Genomic DNA, 27,470 nt, shown 5'->3' with positions numbered 1-27,470 from the left:
TAGACATGTGAAATCACCAAGATTTCTATAAACTTTAATGTAGGGTTTTTAGAGGGAAATGACAGTAAAGACTCCTCAGCCAGGTGGTCGCAAAACACTCACTGCAGAGGCTCTGAGACATCAATGAGATCATGAAGCCTTTGATATCTGAGGCGCTTAAATCTAACTGACAGCAATCGAACTAAATAAGATTCTTTTCATAAGACTGTGTGTGACTGATCAAAGGCCAGTTACAGTATTTTATCTAAAAGAGACTAGATCCTTCATCATAGTTGGCCAGTATCTGTGATGCTGGAACCTTTATCAATTGAATTTACATAATATATATGTATATATATAGGGGGACTATATATATATATATATATATATATATATATATATATATATATATATATATAGGCTTTATTTCACATCATCTTTTTGTATTTTGTGGAAATAAGTAATCAAATCCCTAATCAGACTGCTACCACTGCAAATTTAAATATTCATGTAACCGTTATATTAGCTTTCAGTCTGCTGTTGTTGTGTGTAGTCTACATGGCTGTTTAGACTTATTAAAAACTGTGTGATCACTTGTATTCTGTTATGTTAAAATAATTGGTATATCATTAAAGACGTAATTAATCTATTTTATCTAGTAAATTTACTATTACACTGGCAAAATAACAGGTTAATCCGTTTATTGAACAAAATAAAACTTATTCCATTAGTGAATATCCATTCTTCAAACACGCAGAACAATACTAGGATGCACGACACGCAATTTCTCCCTCCTCAACTGTAACCGCCCTTTGCTTTCATCTCGTCTTATCCAATCACAATCCTCCTCGTGTCTTATACGCCCACTATTTTCTAGGGTTGGCCAATCACCAAGCTCATCGCTGAGGCTTCACTCAACGCACTCCGCCATTTTGTAGCGCTTAAGAAAACTCAGCCAAGCAACAAAGTTGCGGATCAGAGCTGCTGTTCCTCTGTGTGCAATGGACGGGTAAGTGATGCTACGTTGTTATGAATGGAAAATAAGGTGAACTTGCCTGGTGATAAACATTGCACTAGTAAAGCAGTACGTTTATCAACTGTAATGTAGCCTATATATTTTTTGTTTGATTGGACAGCGCGAGCGCTCTTATCATCACCAGTTACGATGAAACAAACACGTAGGTTTCCGTGCGTCAGACTTCTACATGCTCGCTGTTTTGTTTGGCACATTTAGCTTTCCCCCTTTTTTGCCTGTTTTATTTTTTATAAACTATTACAATTTATAACAATTCTAGGCTATTTCCACCGAGATGACTTCTTGCATCGTATGCAGTTATAAAAGTTTAAGTAAAAAGTAAACAATAACATTCTTTAAAACGCATACATGGGGGAAGCAGACATTAAAAGTTGTGTTATTCTTTGTAAACAGAAAATGATTAGTAAAGTGAGTGAGAGTAACTTGATTAGTTAGATTGTGTGATGGCATTAACATCTTTTTCCCTGTGCAGCCGCCTAGAGACTGAATTGTATCCTATGGGATCAAGTTACGCAGAATTAGAGTAAGTCTATCTGAAATATTATAGCTCAGAATTGGTGTTTTTTAACCTCCCACAGATTGCATTTTTATTTAGTTTTATAAGAGAAATATCAGTGTGCCACAGTGTTTCTCTTACAAAATGCTCCATAGTTGCCATAGATTCCACAAAAACAAAGTAGTTACTTTGCCATTTTAAATTCCTGCAGTTGACTATCGCTTTTATTTTTTTTTATTTTTTTTTTGCTTGAACAGTGCAACAATTTGAGAGTTTTAAACTGTATTTAGACTTTAATGTTGAATATCTGGGGTTAAAAAGGGCGACCACAATATAGTGTATAGAAAATTTAGTTCAACTTCTTGAGTTTTGTAATCAACATTTTCTGAAACTCATTTCACAAACTTTGGTGAAAAAGAAACTCCATTTGTTGAATAGTAACCTAGTGGTGGTTAATACCACATAGCAGTAACAATTACTGTTGTAACTACTGTAATGTGTCAGAAATTGTGGTTTCTATGGAAAATGGTTTCAAATGAGTCTGATAGACATGGATGAACCAGACAGACACACTGCACATGTACCATGTAAGATGATACACAGAAACTAAAACCACACCCCAGGTATTGTGAAAAAAAATGACCCCAGTCCTCAGGGCCCCCTTGTTTGAGCTCTTATTTGCATAAAGGTTTTTCCCTCTTGGGGAAGATGTTTCCGTATTTGTTTGGCACAGTCCGTTTCTTTTTCAATTAATTGTAGCCTTAATGCTGTGCTTTGGACCAGGTCTTCAAAAAGTCCTCATATCTACAAAGGGGAGATTCTGGTATTGCGTTTACTATGAGTTCATGTGAAACAGGATGTGGGGGTTAATCTTCAACCATAGATTGACCCAAAATACCACTCATATTTCTTGCTTTAAGGGCTAGATCTGTGGGAAGGAACTAGATTACACAGTCTATTCACAATCTGCTTATTCCTTTAATGGGAAAAACATCTGACCAGCATGAACTAAATTAAATAGTAGACTCATTAGACCCACTTAAATATGAATCACATTTCTTATTTTGGTGGAGGATTTTAATTTCACCTTTTGGTTTCCAGAAATGGGATAGATTCTGAAAATTACACATTAGATATACTGTCCTGTGCATGAAACATTTTTTTTCTTTACCTTTTGTTTCATTGGGACTTTAGAAAAATTCATGGGGTCAGAATGGTTCCTCTGTTCTCCTTTTCTAATTTCATGCATTTTGTTTCTGGTTTCCTGCTCTGATTTTTTTTTCCTTTTCTTTTACAGCGTTGTACACGACATTGCAGTTGGCACAAAGGTAAGAATCTTATATTTGTTCCTTCGGGTAACTACGGTAGATAACACGTGCTATACAGCTTGAATTGGTTAGATGAGCAGATTTTTTTCTCTTCATCATCCTTTAACTGTCTGTGTGCCATGACTCTCACATGGCCTTTGTGACTTCCACACCTTGTCCTATCACTCTGTCTAGATGTGATTCATCCTGGCAACAAGGAGAATCATTCCAAAGCAAAAAAAAAAAAAAAAAGATTTGTTAGAACAAGCACTGTGGCATTGTGCCATTCCACGTTGTGCTTTCTCAACTTTTTATGAAATCAGAGTTTCATTTAACTTTAAAAATGAATGCTGGATCATATTTCATAATATTTGATTATTGTGAAATGTGTAGTTAAGAAATCCCAAACTTGCTGCCTGGATCAGCCTTTACGAGGCAACAACATGAACACTCCCGCTCATTCTCTCATTAAAGATTATTTCCTGTGGTATGTGGCTAGTGAGGAGCGACCTACAGGATGTGGAACAAAGGCTGATTCATGAGGTTCATTTAGGTTAGTTACTTGCACGCTTCAGGTCATGCAGTAACTTGTTGCATGAAACCTATCAGCACTGTATTTATCTGAGGATTACTATGGTAAAGGGGCAGGCACTGTTTTAGGAGTTTTTTTGCTAATTGTAAAAGTTGGTTCTGAAATGATATGAGATGTTTCCTAGTTTTGGAGTTAAAATAATTGTAAGGGCATTATGTCTCCGATTTAGATCAATGAGCCTAAATGTTAAAGTCCCCCTGTGGTCAATTTTATCCCTTAAAACTCATCTCCAAAATGGCATATTCGAACAATTATTCCTTGAAAAAATGCCTTTTCTTCATACCTTTAAATATCTTGAATGTAACTCTACACTCTTGCCTCATTTAGTATACGTGATTCTATGAATAAGCAAAGTAGCCCCGCCTCCACTCAGACCAGCTCAGAGATCCACTCGTGGACGATCACATGTTGTCGTTTTTGGTTACAAGGTAGCTTGTGATGTCAGAAACACCAGTGATTTCAAACCACATTTTTTGTGAGACTGTCTTTGGTTCACTGCAGTTTTGAAGAGAAAATACTATCAATGGTGTTGACTTGTGAATTTGCACATGGTTTGTCTTAAAAACACCACATAGCCCTAGACATATAAACAACATTTAAAAACTTGATTTTCCCCACAGGGGGACTTTAAATCCAATGTGAAACCTCATTCGGAAGCCATTTTACTTCTGTAATTTGACATTTCTGAGTTAAACAGGATTTCGGAAAAAGGGCTTTTATTTTTTTATTGGATTGAAAATTAGATGACAAGAATTGAGCTAGGTTGAATGCAAGTTTGCTTGAAACAAGACATTCTAAATGGCTATTTGTCTATTGGTTAGCATTAATGTGGTCTAAGTGATGTCATCAGACAAGGAAAGTCGTTTTAGAGGAATAGCATGTTACATTTTAATGTAAGCTATTAAAATGGTGGAATAGCATACACCAATCATTCACTAAAAAATAAGAACAGAAGCCGTAAAAAGGGTCAATGTTAACTGGGAACAAGCTATTCAGTCTCGTTTTTTGGGCTAAATTAAACTGCAGTCGCAAGATATTAATGCTGCATGTCAGAGTGAAACCAATTCTACAGTAGGAAATTATGTAGGGAGAAACTTGATGTTTATCATGAACACTGGGCCATATTATTGTTTGATTTTATTTTTCTATACCCACAAAACCTAGAGGCACAAAATAGGTTTTCTTTTTTTTTAAATGCATTAAATTCATGCACAATAAGGTCAAAAACATTCATTAAGAAAAGTAGATGATCAGTTGTAATTTAATGTTTTTAAATTTATCGTTGGATGTTCTGGTTGTTTAGATGGTCTTGTATTTGTCTTTGCGAACACAGGTGGCAAGCATTTTATTGAGGTTTCTACCTCAGCCTAATGATTGAACCCATTTCAGAGACATTCCTCAGAGATTGGTTTTGGCTGTTGATATGATGAGATGAATGCAGTCTATTCATCAAATGCAAATATGTTTGCCTCATCACTCACCACACACATGTAGCTCTTGTGTTTGTTCAGCAGGGCTGATCAGAGGGAAGATGGCTGGGGGAGGTGCTAATGGGTCACATGGGGGTTCGCTTGATGCTATCAGTCTCTCTTTTTTGTTCTTGGTATCTCGTAAAGAATGCAAGTCGAAAGCTTGTGGGTCACAGGTGCTGATTACAGCGAGCTGACAATCCACAATACTCTCAGCATGTTTTAACTCGCTAAAATTGTGATGTTGTTTTTGTGGTGTCAGGGTGCACAACTAGGTATTTATCTTTCAAAAAAAGTACAGTGTCAAGTCAATAGACTCCACAGGGACATTTCTGATCGGCCGTTGCTACTATTGCACTATCCAATGTAAAAAGGTCTGGAACTCTGCTCATAACCTGTATGGTTAGTGTAGTAAATGGCTCAAGTTAGAAGGCACACCTGGGCGTATAGAGATAATGGGTCTTGTGTATTCAGTTCTGGGTTGGGTTTCAGTTACCTGCAGCACAAGGTTTCCATGGTGAGCGCATTACAATCGGAGCCGTGGTAACGGCCTCGTTTTTTGTTCTTGTGAATTGTTGTGGTCTTCGCCCCTCCTCCTGTCCTTCACACCCCTAATCTATTTAAGCAAGTATCCCAACATGCCACACCCAACAAAAAGTTAACACATCGAATGTTTGTGTTTGTCATGCTTAATTAACTTCATTGAAAGCACAGAGACCGTGCTGTCTGACACCATCTAGAAGCTTTGAAGGAATATTCTGGGTTCAACTCAAGTTAAACTATTGACGGCGTAGCTATGTCAAGTCAAGTCACCTTGATTTATATAGCGCTTTTTACAATACAAATTGTTTCAAAGCAGCTTTACAGAGATAACAGGAAAGTAAAGTTGTAATAGTATTGTTAAATTCAAAATTAAATGTTAAATGTCCCCAACTAAGCAAGCCAAAAGCCAATGGCGAAAAAAGCGACATGTAAATGTAACAGAAACCACAGAAAAAGCTACGTGGAACAAAGCAAACTCCATAAACACTGTGTCCATAACCCAAAACTAGTAGTGAATTTGACTATAATAGTAGTTAAAGGACAATTTAATAATCCATTGGCCGTTTTGCTAGAACACGTCACAGTTTAGGGTAACAAGCAACTGAGTAGAGCTATAAAGGTTTCTGTAAAAGTGTAAAGATTTGCGCGTTTAACAGTAACCATTTAACAATTGGGGTTTTTTTTTTAGCTTAGTGTGTCGTAGCAGATGTATTTTGTGTAGCCACCCCCCTCTGGGTTACATGTGGTTCTCATTGAGTCGTTTGACTGTGGAATTTTAATATGTGGTGGGCAGGCCTGTGCGGTTGCATGGGCTTAGTAGTTTCTGCTGAATACACTTATTTCACTCTTTCTTTAGTCATACGCTGAGATTGGACAATCAGAATATAGCTTAATTCATCCAACTACTGTTACTTTCTTTGTCTTGAATGTCTGCACTCAGATAATGGAAAGAACAAACATTTCTTTCAATTGTCCGAATTAAACGGGACAAAGACAGCTATTTGCAGAACTGTTATTTATTGCTGTTGTTATGGTAATCGCATGTCTTAAGTCATGTGTAATCTTGGCTTAAGATGTGTTGGAAATGGGGTGTTTGATACCAAGCGCAGAGGTTTTAGACATATTCCGTCCTTCTTTAACAAAGAAAAGTGTGAAAGAGCAAATGCAAAATTCAGTCTGGACTCTGGACACACGTTCCTCTTTGTCGACAAACCGGAAATGTAAAACCACCCCTCTCCCCAGTCTACAGAGATCTTCCTTCATAGGTTTGTAGTGGGGGATGTCTTGTGGTTGATCTCTGAACCTACTGGTCCTTAAGCCACTGCTGTTTGCACGGGAAGGCTGAATGTAGCATTGCCCATTTCCTGCGTTCAGAGTTTCTGATGTAAACTTGTCCTTTTTTGGAGATCCCACTATCATTGTTTCCTTTACTACTTGTTGTTGTCATTCAGGCTAAAGGTTGGATTCATCTATCATTGTTCTTCCATTTTACTTCAAGTGTCCTGTTTATAAGTTTGTAAACCTCAGAACTGACCTAAACTGTCTAAACCTCATAAAAATTACACGGTTTGATCTAGAGCTTTTCTTTTCTTTCAGAGAGGATCTGACGAGCTGTTCTCCTGTGTTTCCAGTGGACCTTATATCATGAGCTCAGCAGGTAGTATTTTTATGCTCTATACTTATTATTTCTTTCTCAGATGTGTTGTCCCAGCAATCCATCCTGATCATCTGCTCTCAATGTAGCCAACGGCAACGACAGCAAGAAGTTCAAAGGTGAAATCAGAAGTCCTGCCGCCCCGTCCAGAGTTATACATGTCCGGAAGCTGCCCAATGACATCAACGAAGCAGAGGTCATCTCCCTCGGCCTTCCATTTGGCAAAGTCACCAATCTGCTCATGCTAAAGGGAAAGAACCAGGTACCATTGCCTCTCCTGTTATGACATTCTTAGCATTAGCTCAGAGTAGGAGAAAAGGTTGACTTAACCAAAGCTTGTCACCTAAAAATGTGGATTTTTCATTTATGCAGTAAATAAGCTCTTCTTTAATGAGTATTAGTACTGTCACCAATACTAGTGTGTTCTAGATTTGTTTTTTTGTATTGCATATTAAGCATTCAGCTTAGCAACGTTAACATCAGACTTAATTATTTCTTTGGCTAGAAATTGTTTGTGAGTGTATTGTTGAGAATCTTGAAAGAAATTAATTCAATATAATATAATTCAGCAAGGATGCAATTACATTGATAAAAGTGACAAAGGCATATATAATATTACCAAAGTTTTCTATTTCAAGTCATTGTTCTTGTGAACTTTCTATTTATCAAAGAATCCTGAAAAAAAGTATCTTAGTTTCTACAAAAATATTAATTTTGAAAGTAGTGTATGTGAAATTTAGTTTGTTTAGCTAGAAGTTTTTGTTTTCATGTGGTTGTGTAGAGCATTTTTCAGGCTTAAAGGAAAATCCATGATCTGCATTTTTGTGCAGGCTTTCTTGGAAATGAATACCGAAGAAGCAGCACAGACGATGGTTACTTACTACTCCTCCGTAACACCCGTCATCAGAAATCATCCCATCTTCATGCAATACTCCAACCACAAAGAACTGAAAACAGACAACTCACCAAACCAAGTGGTATGTGCTTCAAATTCTCTTTTGGCATCCATCCCATAACGTTCGCGGGCTTTGCGAAGCTTCATTCCACTTTTCTACCTAGTTGATCATTTAAATATGTATATATTTATGAGTTATTTGCAGCTGCTGTGTGCATGATGATTGATACAAGCAGAGTTTGCTGTCTTCTACGCATCGTTTTTTCCCCTGCATTTTCCACACTGCCCGTTTCCCTTATCTAAACACAGTTTATATGCCGCTAAAGGGCTTTAGCAGTGAATTCCACAGCTGCAGCCCATCAGCACTCATTTGGAGGATAGCTTAATTTGTTTTGCTTTTTCTGTTTGAACAACTAACAGTGTTTACTCCATACTCGACTTTGTTCAGAATAAGCCATCTACAAATTGACTCATGCGTGCACATGGATAAACAGCGTTTTTCTTTTCCGTTTACTTTTATTTTAAACCTAATTGAAATCTAATTTAATCTTTGCCATTGTTTGGTGTCTACAGAGGGCACAGGCAGCACTGCAGGCAGTAAATGCTGTCCAGACAGGTAGCATGACTCTAGGTGCTGTTGACCCATCCGGTATGACTGGCCCCAGCCCTGTCCTGAGAGTCATCGTTGAAAACCTATTCTACCCTGTGACCTTAGATGTCCTGCACCAGGTATACACTTCTTCTAGTCTATTCTACACCGTGACCTTAGATGTCCTGCACCAGGTATACACTTCCTGTAGTCAAGTACTCTGCAATGACTTTCTGACTTAATCCTTTCTGAATTAACTGTTGGCAGTTATGATTGTTTGATACTAAAATATCTTCGGTTCCTAAACAGATCTTCTCTAAGTTTGGCACAGTGCTGAAAGTGATCACATTCACCAAAAACAATCAGTTTCAAGCTCTACTCCAGTTTGCTGATGGCCTGACAGCACAACATGCCAAGCTGGTGAGTGGTGCCATCTGTCAGTCATCTTATGTAATGACAAATATTAAAACTTAGTTTTATGCCAGCTCACATACTGTGAAAGAATTTGAAAGTCTAGATTTTGGCATGATGTTTTTGGCATAGTTTTGACTAATATCTCTCTTTCCTCAGGCTCTAGATGGCCAGAACATCTACAATGGCTGCTGTACCCTGCGCATTAGCTTTTCCAAACTTACTAGCTTAAATGTTAAATACAATAACGACAAGAGCCGTGACTACACTCGTCCGGACCTGCCCACAGGGGACAGCCAGCCTACTCTTGAACATCACCATATGGCTGCTTTCGGTACAAATGCTCAGCACACACTTTTCTTAACCACAGTCCCATTAGCCACTTTTAGAATTTTCTAAAAGTCCTTGTATTTTGCAGCTACTCCCGGGATCATCTCTGCCTCACCATATGCGGGAGCACACGCCTTCCCTCCACATTTTGCTATCCAGCAGGCTGCAGGTACGACAGGCAAACAGCTTGAGTCTAACGCCTTCTCCTATGTTATGTTTTGTTATTTGATTATTATGTCTTGTGATTTGTCACGTAAATTGAGACTGTCTTGATCAGGGTTGACAATACCTGGGGTTCATGGAGCCCTGGCCTCACTGGCCATGCCTGGGGCAGCAGCGGCCGCTGCGGCTGCTAGCAGAATGGGCTTCCCCTCCCTCCCCGGAACCCACTGCGTCATGCTGGTCAGCAACCTGAACCCAGAGGTTAGTAGTTCATACTGTCTCATGGATCTGGAAGTGCTCAAAATGTCTATTTAAACGTTTCAACTTTTTTATTGTGCCATAGCCTACTGTTCCTAATGATCCTTACATTTGATTTTCTCTCATATTTAATTTGATAATGAATGAGAAATGCATTATTCGTAAAGTAGCACAATGCTAAAATTTCACTCCAAAAACAGCGGAACATTCTTTTTTTTTTTACATTTAAGTTTATATTTTAAATATTGTAATGTATAAATATGAATTACTTAAATTAAATCGATCACAATGGCACCACAGCAAAAGCTTAGTGGAACATTCTTTTTAAACAAAATGTAATTAAAAAAATAATTATTACTGCACACTGCCGACACAGGGGACTGACCTAACACAAAATAGATTTCTTTATTTACGTAATTATGCAGGAAATATTAAAGGGTTAGTTCACCCAAAAATGAAAATTCTGTCAGTATTTACTCACTCTCATGTTGTTCCAACCCTGTAAGACCTTCGTTCATCTTCGGAACACGAATTAAGATATTTTTGATGAAATCTGAGAGCTGGATCACTCCTCCATACTAGTCTATAGACTTCTTCAGGGATTGAAACTTGCCAGCCCCGAAAAGTTATTAAAGACATCGTTAAAATAGTCCAAGTGACTACAGTGGCTCAATCTTAGGTTTATCAAACGACGAGAATACTTTTTGTGCGCAAAAACAGACAAAAATAACGACTTTATTTCAACTATTCATTTCCTTCTCTTTGGGCCTTGAGTCAGTTCACTGGTATAATGGCGTAAGCTTCTGTAACACGCATAACACACATGACCAGCGTCGGCCAATAGTGAGCCTACGTGTGACGTAGCTCTACGCAACACACTAGTTTAACTGAATAGAGGCCCATAGAGAAGGAAATGAATAGTTGAAATAAAGTCGTTATTTTTGTTTGTTACACTATACTTGTAGTCACTTGGACTATTTTAACGATGTCTTTAATAACTTTTTGGGGCTGGCAAGTTTCGATCCCTTAGAAGCCTAAGGACTAGTATGGAGGAGTGATCCAGCTCTCAGATTTCATCAAAAATATCTTAATTCGTGTTCCGAAGATGAACGAGGGTCTTACGGGGTTGGAACAACATGAGGGTGAGTAAATACTGACAGAATTTTCATTTTTGGGTGAACTAACCCTTCAAGCATGAACATTTATTGTGCTTTCATCATATTGTTCAGCATATGATGATTCATAGGAAAGTAGAACTGATATGACGTTCATTACAAGATTTCATTTCAAAATGCATCTTGTAGTATGTATTTTGGTGAACAAAAAACAATTTTTCCAGGCATATATTTCATCATTGAAGATTTCTCAAATTCGTCAGACCCCAAATATTTTCTAATACAAATATTGGTATAAATATCGATCGTTTCAATTAAAACAATGGCACATAACCTATTACCAGAATTAAATTAACGGTACAATGGATATTGTAAACTGGTGTTGTTACTATTGCTAAACTGCAGAATGTTTCTTTAATTATAGTGCGTTTATGATCTATTGTCGCTCAGTAATTGCAGTGTACAGGGCACAAAGCCTGTTGTTTAGAGTTTCCATTAACCGAAGCTCCGGCTCTTTATTCGCTCAAGTGTCCTCACCCCTTCTACAATGCGTTGTCATTTCTTCCTCTTACATCTTCAGGTTTTTTGTTAAATTCCATTCGGTTGAGCTTCATTCTTCTTGTTGCTTCCATTTGAAATGTTGCTGCTTTATTTCATATTCCACTCATCTCCTCCAAATATTATACAACAGTAAAATTGTGAAATTGTATTTTCTGTTGGTCTGTTCAGAAGTTGGTTTCATTTATTCATTCATTTGTACTGTTTTGTAAAACAGACCATTGGAAAGTCCATTTACACATGTATCATAAAAAAAGTACATTGTTTACTAAAGTTAATTAAAATAAACTTATTGCTAAAGATTAGCTTGTTTTGCTGTTGAAGTTTCTTTGTTATATTTTGTATTTCTTTATGTATACTGACCTTGTATTTTTTACCTCCTTTTTTCTCCTATTTCTCTCCCTCCCCGTTCCCATCATCCCATTGCTCTTTTATTGTTTTTTGAAACCTCGTTCTCCTTTGCCATCTGGCTGCACGCACCATATGTCTCTCTACTCATCTGATCTGTACGAACAATTCCACATCATCCCACAATCACACACACAACAACATGACTTCAAACACACAAACATTTCTCTCTCTTCTATCCCCCCCACTCCCATCCCTCTCTCTGCTCCCAATCCATTAACCATCTTCATGATCCAACCATCGTTTTTCGCCATTTCCCGTGGAACTGCCTCGCTGCCTCGGATATGTTGAACCTCCACTCTGCCTCCGATCTTTACCTGTCTCTTCCTCCTCCGCTGCCCCCCTCTGCTGTCCTTTAAAGAGAGTTACGCCCCACTGCCTCTTTATTCTCTTCGGTATGTCATCCTTTAGCATCTTTTTTTGTCACTCATTTATTCTGTTCTTTTAATTTGGTTTTATTTCCTCACAAGGCATCTGTGAGGCCCAATTCTTTGAGTGCCTCGCTTGTTTTCTGCAGTATTTGGTGTGGTGAGATGAGACGTGTCATGAAAAGCTGCAGCTTTCCCGAAACGACAGCACTTCCTTTGAATGCAGATGGGAGGCTGCAGCTTTTTATGACGGAACAAAGCAAATTGGCTTCTTGTAAAAATGTTGCATGCTTTTGAAAACTGTTCGTTACTCCTTTTTTATTGCATGTCTTTGGAGAAAAGCTGTTTAAAATACTTGGTTTAATAGTCAAGACTCCTGCTGTTTTATGTTCATTCTTTTTTGGGTTAGAAAGCATTTTCATCCCCCTCAAAACTTTTTATCTTTCAAGTCTTGAACGATTCTTATCTCAATCGATCCGTTTAATCTGTTCCTCAAGAGATCGTAAAACAACTTGTTGCAGTCTTCCTAAGATTTGCAGATCCACTATACTCTTAAATCATTTATTTTTTCTTAACTAAGAATTTTTTCAGTTTCCTTTTAAAACAAGTTACTTTGTCCTTTTTCACTTAAAGCCCTGACAAAATTGCTATTACACGCTAGTCATTTACAATATTTTTTTTGTACCCTGAAAAGCATGTGATGGTGTGATATATTGGAGTATCTTGATTGTGAATTGAAGTTGTTTTATAGCTCAGACTGGTTTTGATGAGGTGTGTCTGATCATAATTAAATGTATATTTGTATCTGACATGTTACTGTCTTTTTGTAGGTGTATATGGCGATGTAATGAGAGTCAAAATCATGTTCAACAAAAAGGAGAACGCTCTCATACAGATGTCTGATGGGACACAGGCTCAGCTCGGTAAACTCTTTAAATATTATGGGTATTTGCTTAGAGAAGGAGCAGATATATATATATATATTCACATGGTTTAAAATCAATGCCCACCAAATGCAGGTAACAAGTAACGCATAACGCACGAGCCAATTTGTCGGGTTATGTATAAATGTTCTATCACTTTGCATGGCATTCCTATTAGAGCCCTTCCCCTAAAAGGAGCTGTGCAGTGCCACATCTGTAAAATTCAAACACATTGTTTTCTATGACCGTATCAACACGCCGAACAACTTCGGCTGTATAAATATCACACCCCTAAATACAGTTAAGGAGCCTTTCCCTATGGAGAAATATAATCCGGCCAAGAAGAGCAAGTAATCGCATAAGAGAGAAATTGATCTTACTCCAAAAACACCTGTTAACCTCGTAATTATATATTAAATATCTTTAAATAAAACAAACATTTACAAACATTATAAACACTTTTGCCAAGGCTAATTTCCCCTCCACAAAAAAATCCTTTAAATTTAACGGTATTCAGAAAAGAAGAATGAAAAATAAGTAGCTATAAATTATATATTAAACTATAAAATAAAACACAAATTAGGCTATAATGGCATTCTTTAACATACAAACATCAAGCCAAAATGAATTTATTATTTTATAATTTAATTTATTATTTTATTTTATAAGTGAAACTGAAATGGCTGCTCACCTCTCATTCGGCAAGAATCCAAAAATCTTATGGTAGTACTGAAATAGTTTTTTGCAGTATACTGATTCACGTCATGGCTAACTAGGGGCAGATTGTTACACCCTTTGTATATTTTGTTAGTTTGAAATTTTAGTGTATACATTCATGTACACTTTTATATTTCAGCAATGAGCCATCTAAGTGGGCAGAAGTTATATGGCAGGCCCCTGCGCATAACACTGTCCAAGCACACGACTGTCCAGATGCCACGGGAGGGACATGAAGACCAGGGTCTCACCAAAGACTACAGCAACTCTCCTCTCCATCGCTTCAAGAAGCCAGGCTCCAAAAACTACTCCAACATCTTTCCTCCCTCATCTACCCTGCACCTGTCTAACATCCCGTGAGTTTGTCAGCTTCTTGTTTTTATATGAATTTAAAAACCAGATCTCATCTGTAACTTTGTTTCTGTGTTTTAGACCCGCCGTTGTTGAAGATGACCTCAAGATGCTCTTTGGTAGCAGTGGTGGTCTCGTCAAGAACTTCAAGTTCTTTCAGTAAGTCTGTGCAGCTGTGACATGCAGTTGCCTATCAATTAAAATTGATTGATACTGCTAATGGAATTACAACCGATAACTTTAATGTGTTGCTTGTGCACAATTCGCTAATACAATTCAAACAAGTTTTTAGGATTTTATTATTTATTACTTATTATATTACTTTAATATTAAATTATTTTATTACTTCTGTATTAAATATAAGCTTGTTATTAGCCAAACCCTTTACAAATATATTATCAGGCAGACATTCTATATTGAAATTTTGTTTCTATATGGAATAATATGATTTCTAGACACCTTGACTTGTCATTTCTCATTGTAACTTCTGCCTTTTCATTGTTATGATTATTATTATTATTAAAAATAGAACACTTCAGCAAGTAAAAAAATGGTTTGAACACACTGATCACCTATATGCACAATACAACGTTTAGTTAGTTTAGTTTGCATTATTAGTTTAATTTTAGTATATAGTGAATGGTTTTAATTAATTTGCTACCTGGTTATTTTGAGTTAAATTGCAGTTTTTGGCAGCAACAATCTGTAATTATTATTGATTATCTTCAGCACATAAATTCTATGTCGGTTTATCGACAAGAAATACTAACAAAATTCATCAACTTTCAGGAAGGATCGCAAGATGGCTCTGATTCAGATGGGTTCGGTGGAGGAAGCAATCGAGTGCCTTATCCAGTTCCACAACCATGATCTTGGAGAAAACCACCATCTTAGGGTTTCCTTCTCCAAGTCCACCATTTGAGAGAATATTCTCTAGAATAGGCGGGAGTGGCCAGTCATTGTAAACCTTAATGAGTCTTAATCACAAAGCTCACTTCCATCATTCCATTATTTTATTTAAGAGGCATTTTAGTGGATATTTACAAATATTCTTTTAATTTTATTTTAGTCAATTTTAGAACAGATGTATTATTAGTTTCCCCTGAAAAGTTCATTAACTGTATGTATCACTCCATCTATTCGTTTCTGTCTAGTTAAGGCTTGTAAAAATGATTTCTATAGAAGCAGAGACCAACCACTTCAGGCGATTCCATTTGTGCCTTCAGATCTCTAGAACCTCAGTCAAACATCTGCAAGTAATGTTTGCAAATCTGTGGTTTACAGTCCATTTCGTGGCCTCGGGGCCAAGCATTGATGACCCTATGAGACATGGGTAATTTCATTAGGGTGATGGCACAGGCCTTAAACTCTGCGTTATGTATCTCACAGTAGGTTTGTAGTCATCATATCCTCTAGCTTTAGCATTTATACTGTATTTTAGACATAGAATGTTTAGTCATTTTTCTCCTTCAAGTTAATGCAATAATTTTTCTTTAAATCCTATAGTGTTGTCAAGATTTGTATTGTTTTTATACTGTGGGCCATTGCATGTAGGCTGTGGTCAGCGGATCATTAACCGCTGTCCGTTTACTGTTTGTTATGTATTTTGCGTAGATGTTCAGTGTCCGGCTTCATGTTATTGTGTGATGTAGAATATTTATGATATTCTACTTCAATGCCCCATTTATTTTATGTATTCATGTACCTGTGTGTATACTACAGCTTGATACCAAAGCCTTTCCTCCATGTACCTTCTAAGGGACATCCCGATACCCTTTAGCCTCACGACAAACGGCATGTACAAACATGGCCTCTCAGAGTGGCTTAACGCTTCCCCTTCTTTGTAAAGAACAGTACTGTGTGATCTGTGATGGAAACAGTTCAAGTGAACTGGGACAGGTGACAGACATGACTGAAAATCAGGACATCTGCTTAATTGTGCAAATCACATAATGCTCAGATCATACACAATGGCCTTCAGTGACCTCTGTAAAGTTTGAGTTTGGGTCTTTGAAATGACAAGTGCCTTTTTAAAATGTCTTGGTTGACTCATGGCAGTCCATCCTGGTGACATTCAGCTGCATTAACTTTCAAAAGGTGTTTAACGAAAGGCTGATGGTGGTGGCCTAAATTTGAAACTCGGACCAGAAAATGTAAAGAAAATTGAATCATCTTTGTTTATATTATGTTCCTGGGAAGGTATTTTACTTTACTAATTTGTTTCTCTCTCTCTCTCTCTCTCTCTCTCTCTCTCTCTCTCTCTCTCTCTCTCTCTCTCTCTCTCTCTCTCTCTCTCTCTCTCTCTCTCCAATTTGTGTGGGACCAATCAAAAAAAAAAATGCTCCTTGGATATAGAAAAAAGAATCACTAGCATTTTTAAAAACATTTATTTTTCACAGTGGCTGGATAAAACCTGATTATGCATCCTTGCACAAATTAAAAACCCTCATTTTACAACATCTGCCTTAGATTAAGTGCTTTTTCTCATAGTGGACAGATGAGGTGTAAATACTATTTTTGTATCACAATGTTAAAAATTATGGGTTTTTTATATATCCTGAAAACGTGTATATTTTGATTAAAGCTATGGACTATCATCGTGCAAAAATATAGTTCAATATAAAATGGTTAAAATCAGGATTACACTGTTTTCAGTCTTTTATCTTGTTCCTCATGGCATTCCTGTGTTTTTGCCTTCAATAAATATTTGTAGCCTATGACGTTCATTCGTGTGTCAATAAATAAAGGACAGCTGTGTCTTCTACGAGGGACTTCATTACAGAAGATCACATAAACATACATCATCACAACAGTACGCAAGAGCTTGGAGTAAAAGTTGAGTCATATGCAAATACGTATTTAATACCCCTTGCGGAAACGCCTCGACGTTGCGTTATGCACAGACTTACGAAATTCGGACTTGAAGGCTAACTAACTGGGTCGACGTATTTGAGTAGAGTACGATTCAGGCAACAACAATTATCACAATAACCACAGTCTTCATCAAAATACTACACAATTAATTATTTGAACCCTCTGGTAAAGGCGAGGGCGCAATCCATGGGCACGTTCATGTCTTTTGATCATATTTTATTAAAAAAACATTTAATTTTGAAAAATTCACACTTTCATAGTTAACTTTACAATGAAAGTATAGGCCTACTTTAGGAACCTTTTACCGGTAGTCTACGATGATTCTTTCACCTTTTTAAACATCATTATAAATGCAAATATGGCTGTTTTGTGCTTGTCCCACACCCAGACTTCTGATTTTCAATAATGAAAAAGAAGAGTAAAAAAATGATTTATCTATTCCTTTTTTAATATGACTTTATACAGTATCAGTAAAATAATCAAAACATAGCTGTGGTATTTAAGGTCAGACAACTATTAATGTGATTTTAGATACAAAATGTAGTTGTCCCACAGTATTGCCGTCATTTCCATCACAACGCTGTAATGTCCATTTTAAATGTTTTTTTTTAAAGATTGTTTGGGTAGTTTCTATGGAGATGAACTATGACATCACAGCACATGTCTGACATGGAGGAGATTTTTAATTTCTTCACCAACTTGGAGAAGAAAACTCAAGGTAAATATTGCTTGAAATGAAAATATTTTTATTGTATGTCATTTCCAAATATGGCGTAACATCAAATGAGTTTGTAAATAAATAGATTTTTTTTAGCATAAATAGATGTATTTTGCATGCATTCAATGCTAGATACCAATTCATAGCTAATCTGTAATACTAGCTTGGATTTTTTTTTTTTTTTTTTTTTTTACAAAATACTACAGGATTAATTTCCACCACCATCATTTCCTATACCTTGGGTGGAAATGACAAAGGTGAGGTGGAAATTACATTTATGCTTACAAGGTGCAATTCATAGATTGTGTGGCTACATGTATATTTTATTTATTGAAATTTGCAATGCTAATGTATTTATTCAAATATTTATTGTTGAAATGCCTTTTCATCATTTTTTAAGATGCCGTGGAAGTCAACTGCAGAAAGGTCTCATTCCTAAACAGACCAAAACAGAACCAAACAGACTAATGACTAATGAGATAATGATTTGTTAAATGGAATTTTCTGTTTCAGAAAGTTTCAAATAAACGTCTTCTGTTTTTTACATGGACGTCCATTCATTGTCATTTCCACAACACAGTCATTTCCACCCCCTCATAACTTTTTTTTTTTTTTAAATATTTACAAAATTCTAATCACTCATTAAAAACTTCTGCATAGTTTATGGGATAATGGTCCACTTAATGTAACACAAGTAGTTATTTTTCTTAAATGTATATAACCAATCCAATATTATATTTCAGGTTGTGGTGGATGTAAGCTTTGTGTTTGGGCCTCATGACAATTAATTTACTTAATCCACAAATCTATGGTAATTGCAATATAGGTGTAATACTATGTGTGAAAGTGGTGTTACACTATTAAGAAATGATCTATATCATAATATTCTAAAATAATAATCAAATATTTACATGTGATGGAAATTACATTTCAGTGCGGATCGGAAAATATGTCAAAAAACACCAATTTGTCTTATAATGTAAGTGCGTTCTCTTATGGATCATTAAACTAGACTAGTTATATTTAACTGTTAGACTGTGACAATTTTGATTTGAACACTTTTTCCCCCCTCAAGTTCACAAGGCCAAAAGTGCTCGTAGTTGAAGGACTATCCGTGAATATTGTTAATGGTCTCACAAAGGAACCTGGTGTCCTTGTTGATTCCCCTCAGGACACAATTTACCGTAACACTAACGTTACGTGTACTGTGTCGTCACGTCTTAAATCAGGAAGAGGAACTGGGCTCAGCCGTCAAAGCGAACTTCATATTTGTGTCGATCTTCTGTAGCCTTTAAATACCACAAACTCGATTACTATGAAACATTTATTACTTCTGCCTCTGCTTTTGTGGGCTGTTTCTTACGCCGGCGAGACGAGCAGCGGGCAGAAGCCCAATACCACCAAACAACCCGCACTCAAGAACACTTCCAACATCAGCATCAGTACCGATGGGTCTGATAAAAACACCACAAGCAGCTCCAAAATGGGATTCGATCTGGACGGCGCGATGATTAACCGGGCACTGTATGTTCTTATCGGGATCACGGCCATCGGAGTTCTGTATTTCTTAGTGAGAGCGGTGCGGTAAGTGATCTGGAAAATTAGGTTCTGTATTAATGCTCTCATCTAGACAGTGTTCAGTTTACATGCTATAACGTTAATACTAGATAGATTGACAGCGATTCGAAATGCAGCGGTCATGGCAAAAATGTTTTTATGGTAAGAAACTTTGCGTTGTGTCAATAACATTTTATTGAGCAGGAGAGCTGCTCAAAAACAAATTAACTTATTTTTTCAACATTATATTGCTTTTCTAAAAAAGTTTTACACAAATAAAAATCATGCTTGAGAAATATTAAGGATGTTTACAAGAAGATTCCACCCAAACGCGTCTTGTTGAAAAGGCTGTTGAAATCTACATGAAGAGTCGCCCACTCATGGCCCCTGCTTTACTTTACAGACCGAAGTGTCATAATTATTCCCTGATAAGTCCACTTAAACTGCTAAATGAAATACAACAGTTATGTGGGCTGCTTTTATTGTGCTTTGTTTAAATTTACACTATGTATGTGCCTCTTACATTTACAAAAAAAAAAAAATGCATGCATTTTGCAGAAGAACATTGTTTTGGTTGTGCTTTGGCTCTGCGGGACTGTGGGGATGGATGTGGTACTTTTTCATAACTAAAAGGGAGAGGGAGATTATCCTACTGCTCATAAAACATTCACTACTAGGCTTAAGAAATATGATCAGTTTAGATGGAAAGGATCTCAATCTTACCAGCTGAAGATGTTACTGCAGCTTTACACATCAATAGGTGTGGTACTTCCTTGAAAAAAAATCCAATACAGTGCTCCAACAACCCATAATGATTTGTCCCTTTACAATAAATAATTCTTTACAATTAGGGATGTCCTGATCCGATCCACAGCATCAGTATCGTGCCGGTACTGGCCCATGACACTAGATCGGAGGGGAGAAAAAATATGATCCGATACCTATCCAAGAATGCTTGAATATAGCATTTCCCTTGCTGCGACCATGGCTGCGGCATCCAATTAAGCGGCGCATATTGGCCGGTTTTGCAATCTATTTTGCGGGCAAAAAATGAGTTTGGGCGGGTGGATAAAAATTGGAATGGTTTCGGATCAGTTCGGCGGGTTTTTGTAGCCGAAACACCGGCACTTCAGATCCTTCTTTCGGCGACCCTATGTTTTGCAGGCTGTCTCACTCGCGCACACACACACACACACACACACACACACACACACACACACACACACACACACACACACACACACACACACACACACCTCTGGCTGACGTGCCCCCTAAACCAGATTCCATCTATGGAGAGTCTTGGCACTTCGTATTAACCCCGTTGTATTTCATCTTGGTTGCAGTTCCATTAGAATTCCACTGGAGGTGATTGCGAGCGAGTGCAGAATGAATGGGAGTCTATGGAGCTAGACGGCTAAATGTATCCCTTTCTCCTGCTTGTCGTTGAATCAACGTAGATTTTATTGTTGATTCCGCAAGTTCATTATAGATTATAGATCAAAAGTCGAATGAACGAGTACTTACGTCCTTTCGATTTCTTACAGGTTAGGTCCTTGTTGGCTGGAACACGCTAACATTCTGCTATTATGTGACGTCATCACATTTTTGAACGGATTTTTAGAACAGATAAGTGAACTTAAAAATGCAATTTTCAGCTGAGTGTATTATCTTAGCCCCCCCTTTTGAATGAAACTTTCAAATTACTTGACAAAAAATTACTATGTTACTGCAGCCCATCCAGAAACCGGAAGTAACCAGACAGTGCCAATTCTCCCCTTATTAGACATTCTCTGCCTAAACTCACAACAGACACTCCATCCCACTACCTTCGGTGTACTATAAACACGGTTTTGCAATCCGTGTCCTCAGTTTATAAACCTTTAAACTGTATGCTGCACAGGATTTTGATGCATATCCAAGCAATGGTTTGTGCAGAGTGTGGAGCGCGCACTGCATGGCACGGTGCGCGGGCGCGAACACTTCCGTTTTCCTTTCAACAGTGGAAACAACTTAAAATACTCTATCATTTCTGGTCATACAGAAAATAACTTATTTATATGTAACTTACGTCAATATTTATTTTTTGCGCAGCTTTTGGTGTGCATACAGTTCAAATTAAAATTTTGGTGTTCAACTTTGCGTTTTAAAAATACAACAACCGTTAATTTTTCGTTTTACGGGTTAAAAAGGAAAAACAAATGGACGCAAAAGTACACGGATCAATGGGTAATTTTAAAGCTTGTTAATGATTAACTTTAAACCTGTTGGTAGCTTTAAGTAGCCTACTGAAGTAGGATCTAGCCTTTTTTTTTTTGTAGTGTTTGAATAAAGGGTGGCAGTCTTTCATAATCAACTGTTGTTGTGGACTATATACTGGAGAAGTATTTGTTTTCCATTTGAGTTAGATGTTTTTAGGTTGCTAATTGAGCAAAGTGCTTCCATATATTTTATTAGGCCTAGTATTAGTTCAAGAATAAAATAGAATAAAATAAAAATATCGGATTAATATCGGTATCGCAAATAGCCAAAGCTGCAGCATCGGTATCGGTATCGGAAGTGAAAAAGTGGTATCGGGACATCCCTATTTACAATGAACTCAGTTAAAGAGCTACATACGGCAATTTATCTGTTCAATAAAATGCATTACTCACCTGTTGATTAATAAAAACGGCATCTCTTTTACAACATTTCAAATCCCTCTCTAAAAAGCCAAGCTAATGTTGTTGATTCTTGTGTCATTACGAGATTGGTCGCATTCTCTTTTTGCCAGCAGACTCTCCTCTGTTCTGCGTTTTTTTTTGTTTTGTTTTTTAAACGTGTGATTACTTCGAGCAAGAAAGGTTGACATTCAGCCGCTAAACTTCGAACCTCTTTGTAACAACTAACCTATGGCACTCCCATATCATGAAGGCATCAAAAGTAGCCTGAGTAACTTTTCTCTATTTATGGAGGCATGGATGGGCAAGTGACGTATGTACACAATTTCCCGTGAAAACAATCCCAACTGGTATAAAATATAAACAGTTATATTTGTGAATCAGGGTAAAGCAAAAAAAATGCTCTGGAAGAAGGATTGATGATGTATTGTCATGAAACGCCAGACTCAGAGGGATCCAAATGCAGCGTGAGTTTATTTACAGGGTAGTCAGGCAGGCAATGGTCACAGACAGCAGACACAGCGCTTACCATCCCTAAATGTGACTGATTGTTACTACTGGTTACCAAGGTAACATTCTTAGACTTAAGTTAGCCTGGGGGTAAGGTGTCTAATTTATTTGGTCTAAATTAAGTCCAGCTTTATTTTTGTGAAACAGTCTAACTTGTATTAGACTATTCTATGAGCAAATTTCAGACTTGTCTAACACTATAGACCGGTCTAAAATAGCTTTGTAAAACCGGCCCCTGTTCTGGACGCGCTATTCCCACAACAACGCGCTGAAACACGGCAACTAAACCCAGGGAATTCACAACGTTTTATTACAATAGTATTCTCATTATAATGGTATATAGGCCTATATGACAGTCCCAATCATAGTTATTAATGTGCATTGCTGTTTGAGCTGCGCACGATAAAGATAAAGATGGTCACCGGTAGGCCTACAATTAAGCGCTTTACTGCATCATTCATTAACTCCACCAAACGCATCCTATATTAGATTAATCATATATATATATAAAATAAACATATCGCAACTTACAATGGCACAAAATGCTGCAAATGGTCAAGAGAACTTGTCTGCTTGTCATGAAGGCTTGACTCCATGTGGCTCTTTCCGCCACAACGGGATCGACTCACTGAAACACTGGCGAACACGAATTCACAATATGCTTTTACAGGCATGCTCTTATTATAATGTTATGAAGCCTATCTGACAGATTTGTGCTGCTCTGAACTATCTTCCTTTTCGAAGTGATTCCAAGCATTCAAATCCATCATGGCGAAGGCGAACAGCGTGCATCTCTCAACTGAAGTAAATCATCTATTATCTATCGGCTTTGATATATTGGCTTAATTTTCTTTTCGGATCGATAACATAAATGATGACCACTTATCAGCCGATATTTACTTCCTGTATTCCATTGATATTCCTACTGTTAATCCATCCATCCATCCATGTATTCCATTCAAGTTTCCAAAGCGCTTGTCCTGTAGGGTTGTGGGCCCCCCACAAGGGTTGTGGAGTCTTCCCACAACTTCCCGTCTCGGTCGTAGACAGGAAAACACCCTGGACAGATGGACGGTCCATCACAGGGATGACACACTCGCACACATTCATATTCACATTCACACCTATAGGCAAACTTACAGTCTCCAATTCAACTTTCATTTTTTTGCATGTAAATTACTCTATGTAAGATATAGAAAAAAAAACAAATTGCTGCATTTCTCATTCATTCTTTATGCTGTAATACAGTCAGTAAAATGAAAAGATCCTATTTTTATCAAATAATTAATATTTATGTGAAAAATAATCTTTAACTTTAAAGATTAAAGTTAGTAATTTATGTAATTCTCCATGTTGGTGTTTTTTTCAGGTCAGTGTGTTATAAATGAAATTCATGTTTTCTGAATGAGAATTGTTGCCAGTGTTATGGTGGAACAAGCTTATTTTGAGACCCATATGAAGTTTTTTGTTGGTCTGAGTGAGTTTTGAGGTGAGATTAACTGTTTGGCCAAGATTCTTGTTGGTAATGCAGACTGTGTGAAGAGTTTTGAAAATGTGGCTACAGTTTTGAACAATACTTGTTAGCAATTGAAAAAAAAAATCTAATTTTAAACACAAGTTAGAGTGTGTGTGTGTGTGTGTGTGTGTGTGTGTGTGTGTGTTTATTCAAGTGTTTAATGGTTCTTTGTGCTCTCGTTCAAGACTGAAAAAAAAAGGTGTTCAGAGGAAGAAATACGGGCTCCTTTCAAACTATGACGACACAATGGAGATGGCCCACCTGGAAAGCGATGAGGATGATAACACTGTTTATGAAGCCAAATCTTTGAGAAGGTAGTCAAACACTAGATTATTCTGCCAGATCCCTCAAATATTGACACAAGTATCACTCAGTCTCTGCTCAACTTTAGACTTTGGACTGTGATTTTCGAAATCTATACCTCAGATATTATCTTGTTTGACCTGCTTTTTAACTGCTTTTCTGCCCTGCTTCTTTTTACAGATGAATCTCTGGGGATGTGTGACACTGCCAGAAAAAGAATGTAATGAAGACAATCCCATTCTCTCCACCAAAATGGTTGTTGAATGATTTTGTTGTCGTTTTCAACAACCATGAGAGGACCTAGTCACGACACTTGGATGCTTTTGTTCCAAAAAATAAGTGGAAGGTGTGGCTTTAAACTAGATTGCTACATTTTGGACTGATATGACCAAATAGATCTTTTTGGAAATTTCTTGGAAGGTCGTACTTTCTTTTCTTTTTTTGTGTGGAAAGAAAGTTACCAGATGATCTGCTTTTCTTTCTTTCTGCTATAAAACTGTTTTGTGCCAAAGTTACTTATGCATAATTTTGTGTCAATGTGTGTTAATTAATATTGTAAAAAAAACATTAACAGTCCTGAAAGCAGTTTGCTAATTTATGAGACTGACATTGTTTGGACTGTGATTATTTTTTTTTATTTTTTTATTTTTTTAGATGTACCATCATATTATGATATATATATTTTGCTTTTTTTAAATTTCTTTCTTTCTTTCTTTCTTTCTTTCTTTCTTTCTTTCTTTCTTTCTATACTGGGACTATACTGGCTATTAATTTCAGATGTAAATTCTGAAATGTCATAAAATCATGGATTTCATGTGTATGAATATGCCAAATACCAGCATATGTAAGAGATGCACTTTCATTTTTAGGGTTTAGAAACTAAAACAGCCAGTCATGATATTTTATGCCATGACAACACCCTGACCATCTTTGTACCATTACAAGGTTGGTTTGATACATAAAATGAGTTGTATTTTTAAAGACTAAACATTTTGGGTCCAGACGTAGATGTGCTTTGTGCTCAGTTCTGCGTTCGAAGCCATTGGGCGTGTTAATTAAGGTTGACTTGTGAAAGTTAGATGTTTTTTTTTTTTTCAATAGGTGCGGTTTTGCAATTAAGTAAAGATGACAAATGATTGTGCTGTCAAAACAGCAAGCCATCTTGAGATATATGGATCAAACCACAGCATTCACAAATTACCAACTTGACATTTCAAGAGGTGTAAATGAGGGCATTAATGACATGGTTATAAATGTACTGACTTGTCAATACTGACTCTGTCCAATACTGTCAAATTTAAATGCATGAAATATTGCTCTATCAATATTTAATGTACATAATTCCAATGATTACTGAAGCGTGCCTTGCATTTATCACCTTTTTGTAAGTGCATTTGATTGGATGTGTTTTGGGCTTTTTTGTAATTAAATTATATTCTCTATTTTCTCCTATTTCTCTATTCTCTATTTTTCTATTTTCATTCAGAAGTTATTGTTTTAGTTTGGCTTTAAAAAAAACATTCACATGTTAAATTTCATTAAATCATTATGTTGAACTGATGCAGTGTGCAGCAGTTTATAGAGGTCATGACATGAGTGTAACGACTGAGACAAATCAGACACAATTATTTGTTATAGTTAATAATAAATAATATTTAAAGCTCACTCTCAGATCTGTGGTCCCATCCCCCCCAACCAGGGCAAGAAGGGTCTTTGGTTACCATCCCCCCCAACCAGGGCAAGAAGGGTCTTTGGTTACCATCACTACGATCAGATAAGTAGGTTCTATTGCTGTTAAAAATGTGGTCACGTGGCCAAGACAGAAACAGACTTTAAAACAGACTTTGCTACATTAATCATTGACAAACTGATCTATAAATGAACATGCATCCCAGAAACTGTGTGAAAGATTTACTGTCTTGTGTACTATTATGTATTTGATACTACAGTATGTATTTTATTATACAACCAACGGTCAATGTAACCTCACCTATACCATGTTTGGTCTTTATAAACTGGTACTTTGAAGATTGAAATGACCGTGTATATGATATGTTGATAGCTGTGCAACATATTAGTATTACAAGAATGTTTCATAGTTTCTTCATCAGCAACCAATCCAGCTGCACATGCAAATGAGCACGCTTGAAACAAAGATCCATAAATCAAATTCTCCCGCTTGGAAATTCCACCTTTCTTATTGGTTGAGCCAACCATGAGAGGTGGGACCTTTCTCAGGCTTTAAATGGCCCCTCCACAAGCCCTTCCTTCTCTTGGCCATCTGTCGTACGTTTAGGTTGCTGTCCTGCGGGGCTGCACTAGACCCCAGGGTAGCAGACCTTGACTCAACCAGCCATGTGCTCATTCAGGAGAGAGAGTACTCTCTTAACCACAACAGAATCAAGGACAACCTCAGGAGTTTGGCACAACGTCTTCATTCAATGCAGAACAAGTCCATCGCAACTCCCACCATTTGCTTTGCGTGTCCTCTCAGGCTCAGGGTCGGCAGGCCACAATCTGCACTCCAGCCATGAGAACAGAGTCGAACAACTCAACAACTTCAAGAATTGTGTCCACTGCAAAGGTCATGCAAGTGTTCATTTAATGAGGGGCTTTGAAAATGATAAGCTGATGGTTCTTTTCATAGTTAAATGGATCTCCATAGTTCCATTTCCTGCTTCCGGTTTCATTCTGTCACTTTACCCATCTACCGGCATGTGTTGTTGGTATGTTAGTTATGTGTTTGTGATTTTGTTAATAAAACTTGTGCAAAATATGTATTTTGTTCTGATTCTCTGCTTGCAACAAAGTTTATAAATTTTATTTTACGATCTTGATCTGGTTACATGCTCTAAGCGCTGTACATGCTAAGAAATAATTATTTTTTCTGTGGCCATGAAAGATACCCTTTTCTTAGAATAAATGAATAATCAAAAGAGTTCGTCGGACGAACTGATTAATTGATTGTAATATTAATTTAGCTACATCAAGTTAATCCAATTAACTGACCCAAATATTCATAATTAATCATAAGTTATGAGTTATTATTAATATTTCCCCTTTGAACTAACTTGTTACACAAGAAAACATTTGACATACAAGAGGTCTTTGTACTATAAAAACATCCTGTAAGTTAAATAGCTTAAAAACATCTCCAGGTCAACTTTATTT

At 37.0% G+C, this 27,470-nt stretch overlaps 2 protein-coding genes and 1 long non-coding RNA gene across 4 annotated transcripts; 2 read left to right on the top strand and 1 right to left on the bottom strand.

The window, feature by feature from the left end:
• Positions 1-854: 854 nt before the first annotated feature.
• Positions 855-16,878, top strand: ptbp1b (polypyrimidine tract binding protein 1b). Of its 2 annotated transcripts, none has more exons than XM_077202858.1 (16): positions 855-988; positions 1,488-1,538; positions 2,809-2,839; positions 7,019-7,079; positions 7,166-7,338; positions 7,907-8,053; positions 8,545-8,700; positions 8,870-8,980; positions 9,131-9,305; positions 9,390-9,470; positions 9,579-9,724; positions 12,164-12,197; positions 13,001-13,093; positions 13,950-14,166; positions 14,243-14,320; positions 14,951-16,878. In XM_077202858.1, the coding sequence occupies exons 1-16, from the start codon at positions 981-983 to the stop codon at positions 15,081-15,083; spliced, it is 1,695 nt and encodes a 564-aa protein (XP_077058973.1). In that variant the 5' UTR covers positions 855-980; the 3' UTR covers positions 15,084-16,878. The 2 variants fall into 2 exon arrangements, with proteins under 2 accessions (XP_077058973.1, XP_077058972.1); XM_077202857.1 differs by having other exon boundaries at positions 8,545-8,754.
• A 2,000-nt stretch (positions 16,879-18,878) lies between these two features.
• Positions 18,879-27,073, top strand: fam174c (family with sequence similarity 174 member C). The gene is made up of 3 exons (XM_077202856.1): positions 18,879-19,337; positions 24,182-24,310; positions 24,480-27,073. The coding sequence occupies exons 1-3, from the start codon at positions 19,069-19,071 to the stop codon at positions 24,481-24,483; spliced, it is 402 nt and encodes a 133-aa protein (XP_077058971.1). The 5' UTR covers positions 18,879-19,068; the 3' UTR covers positions 24,484-27,073.
• LOC143711413 (uncharacterized) lies at positions 20,299-21,192 on the bottom strand. The gene is made up of 3 exons (XR_013194843.1): positions 21,108-21,192; positions 20,523-20,584; positions 20,299-20,479 (listed from the first exon to the last, which is right to left on the bottom strand). It is a non-coding gene; the product is annotated as an uncharacterized LOC143711413 (long non-coding RNA).
• Positions 27,074-27,470: the final 397 nt, after the last annotated feature.

This window comes from Siphateles boraxobius, unplaced genomic scaffold (genome assembly GCF_051911475.1).
Source record: "Siphateles boraxobius isolate OS27281-9 unplaced genomic scaffold, OSU_SipBor_1 5, whole genome shotgun sequence".
In the NCBI taxonomy this organism is placed as follows: domain Eukaryota; kingdom Metazoa; phylum Chordata; class Actinopteri; order Cypriniformes; family Leuciscidae; genus Siphateles; species Siphateles boraxobius.
The sequence above is the reverse complement of the archived record's forward strand: the minus strand, read 5'-3'. Positions and strand labels throughout refer to the sequence as shown.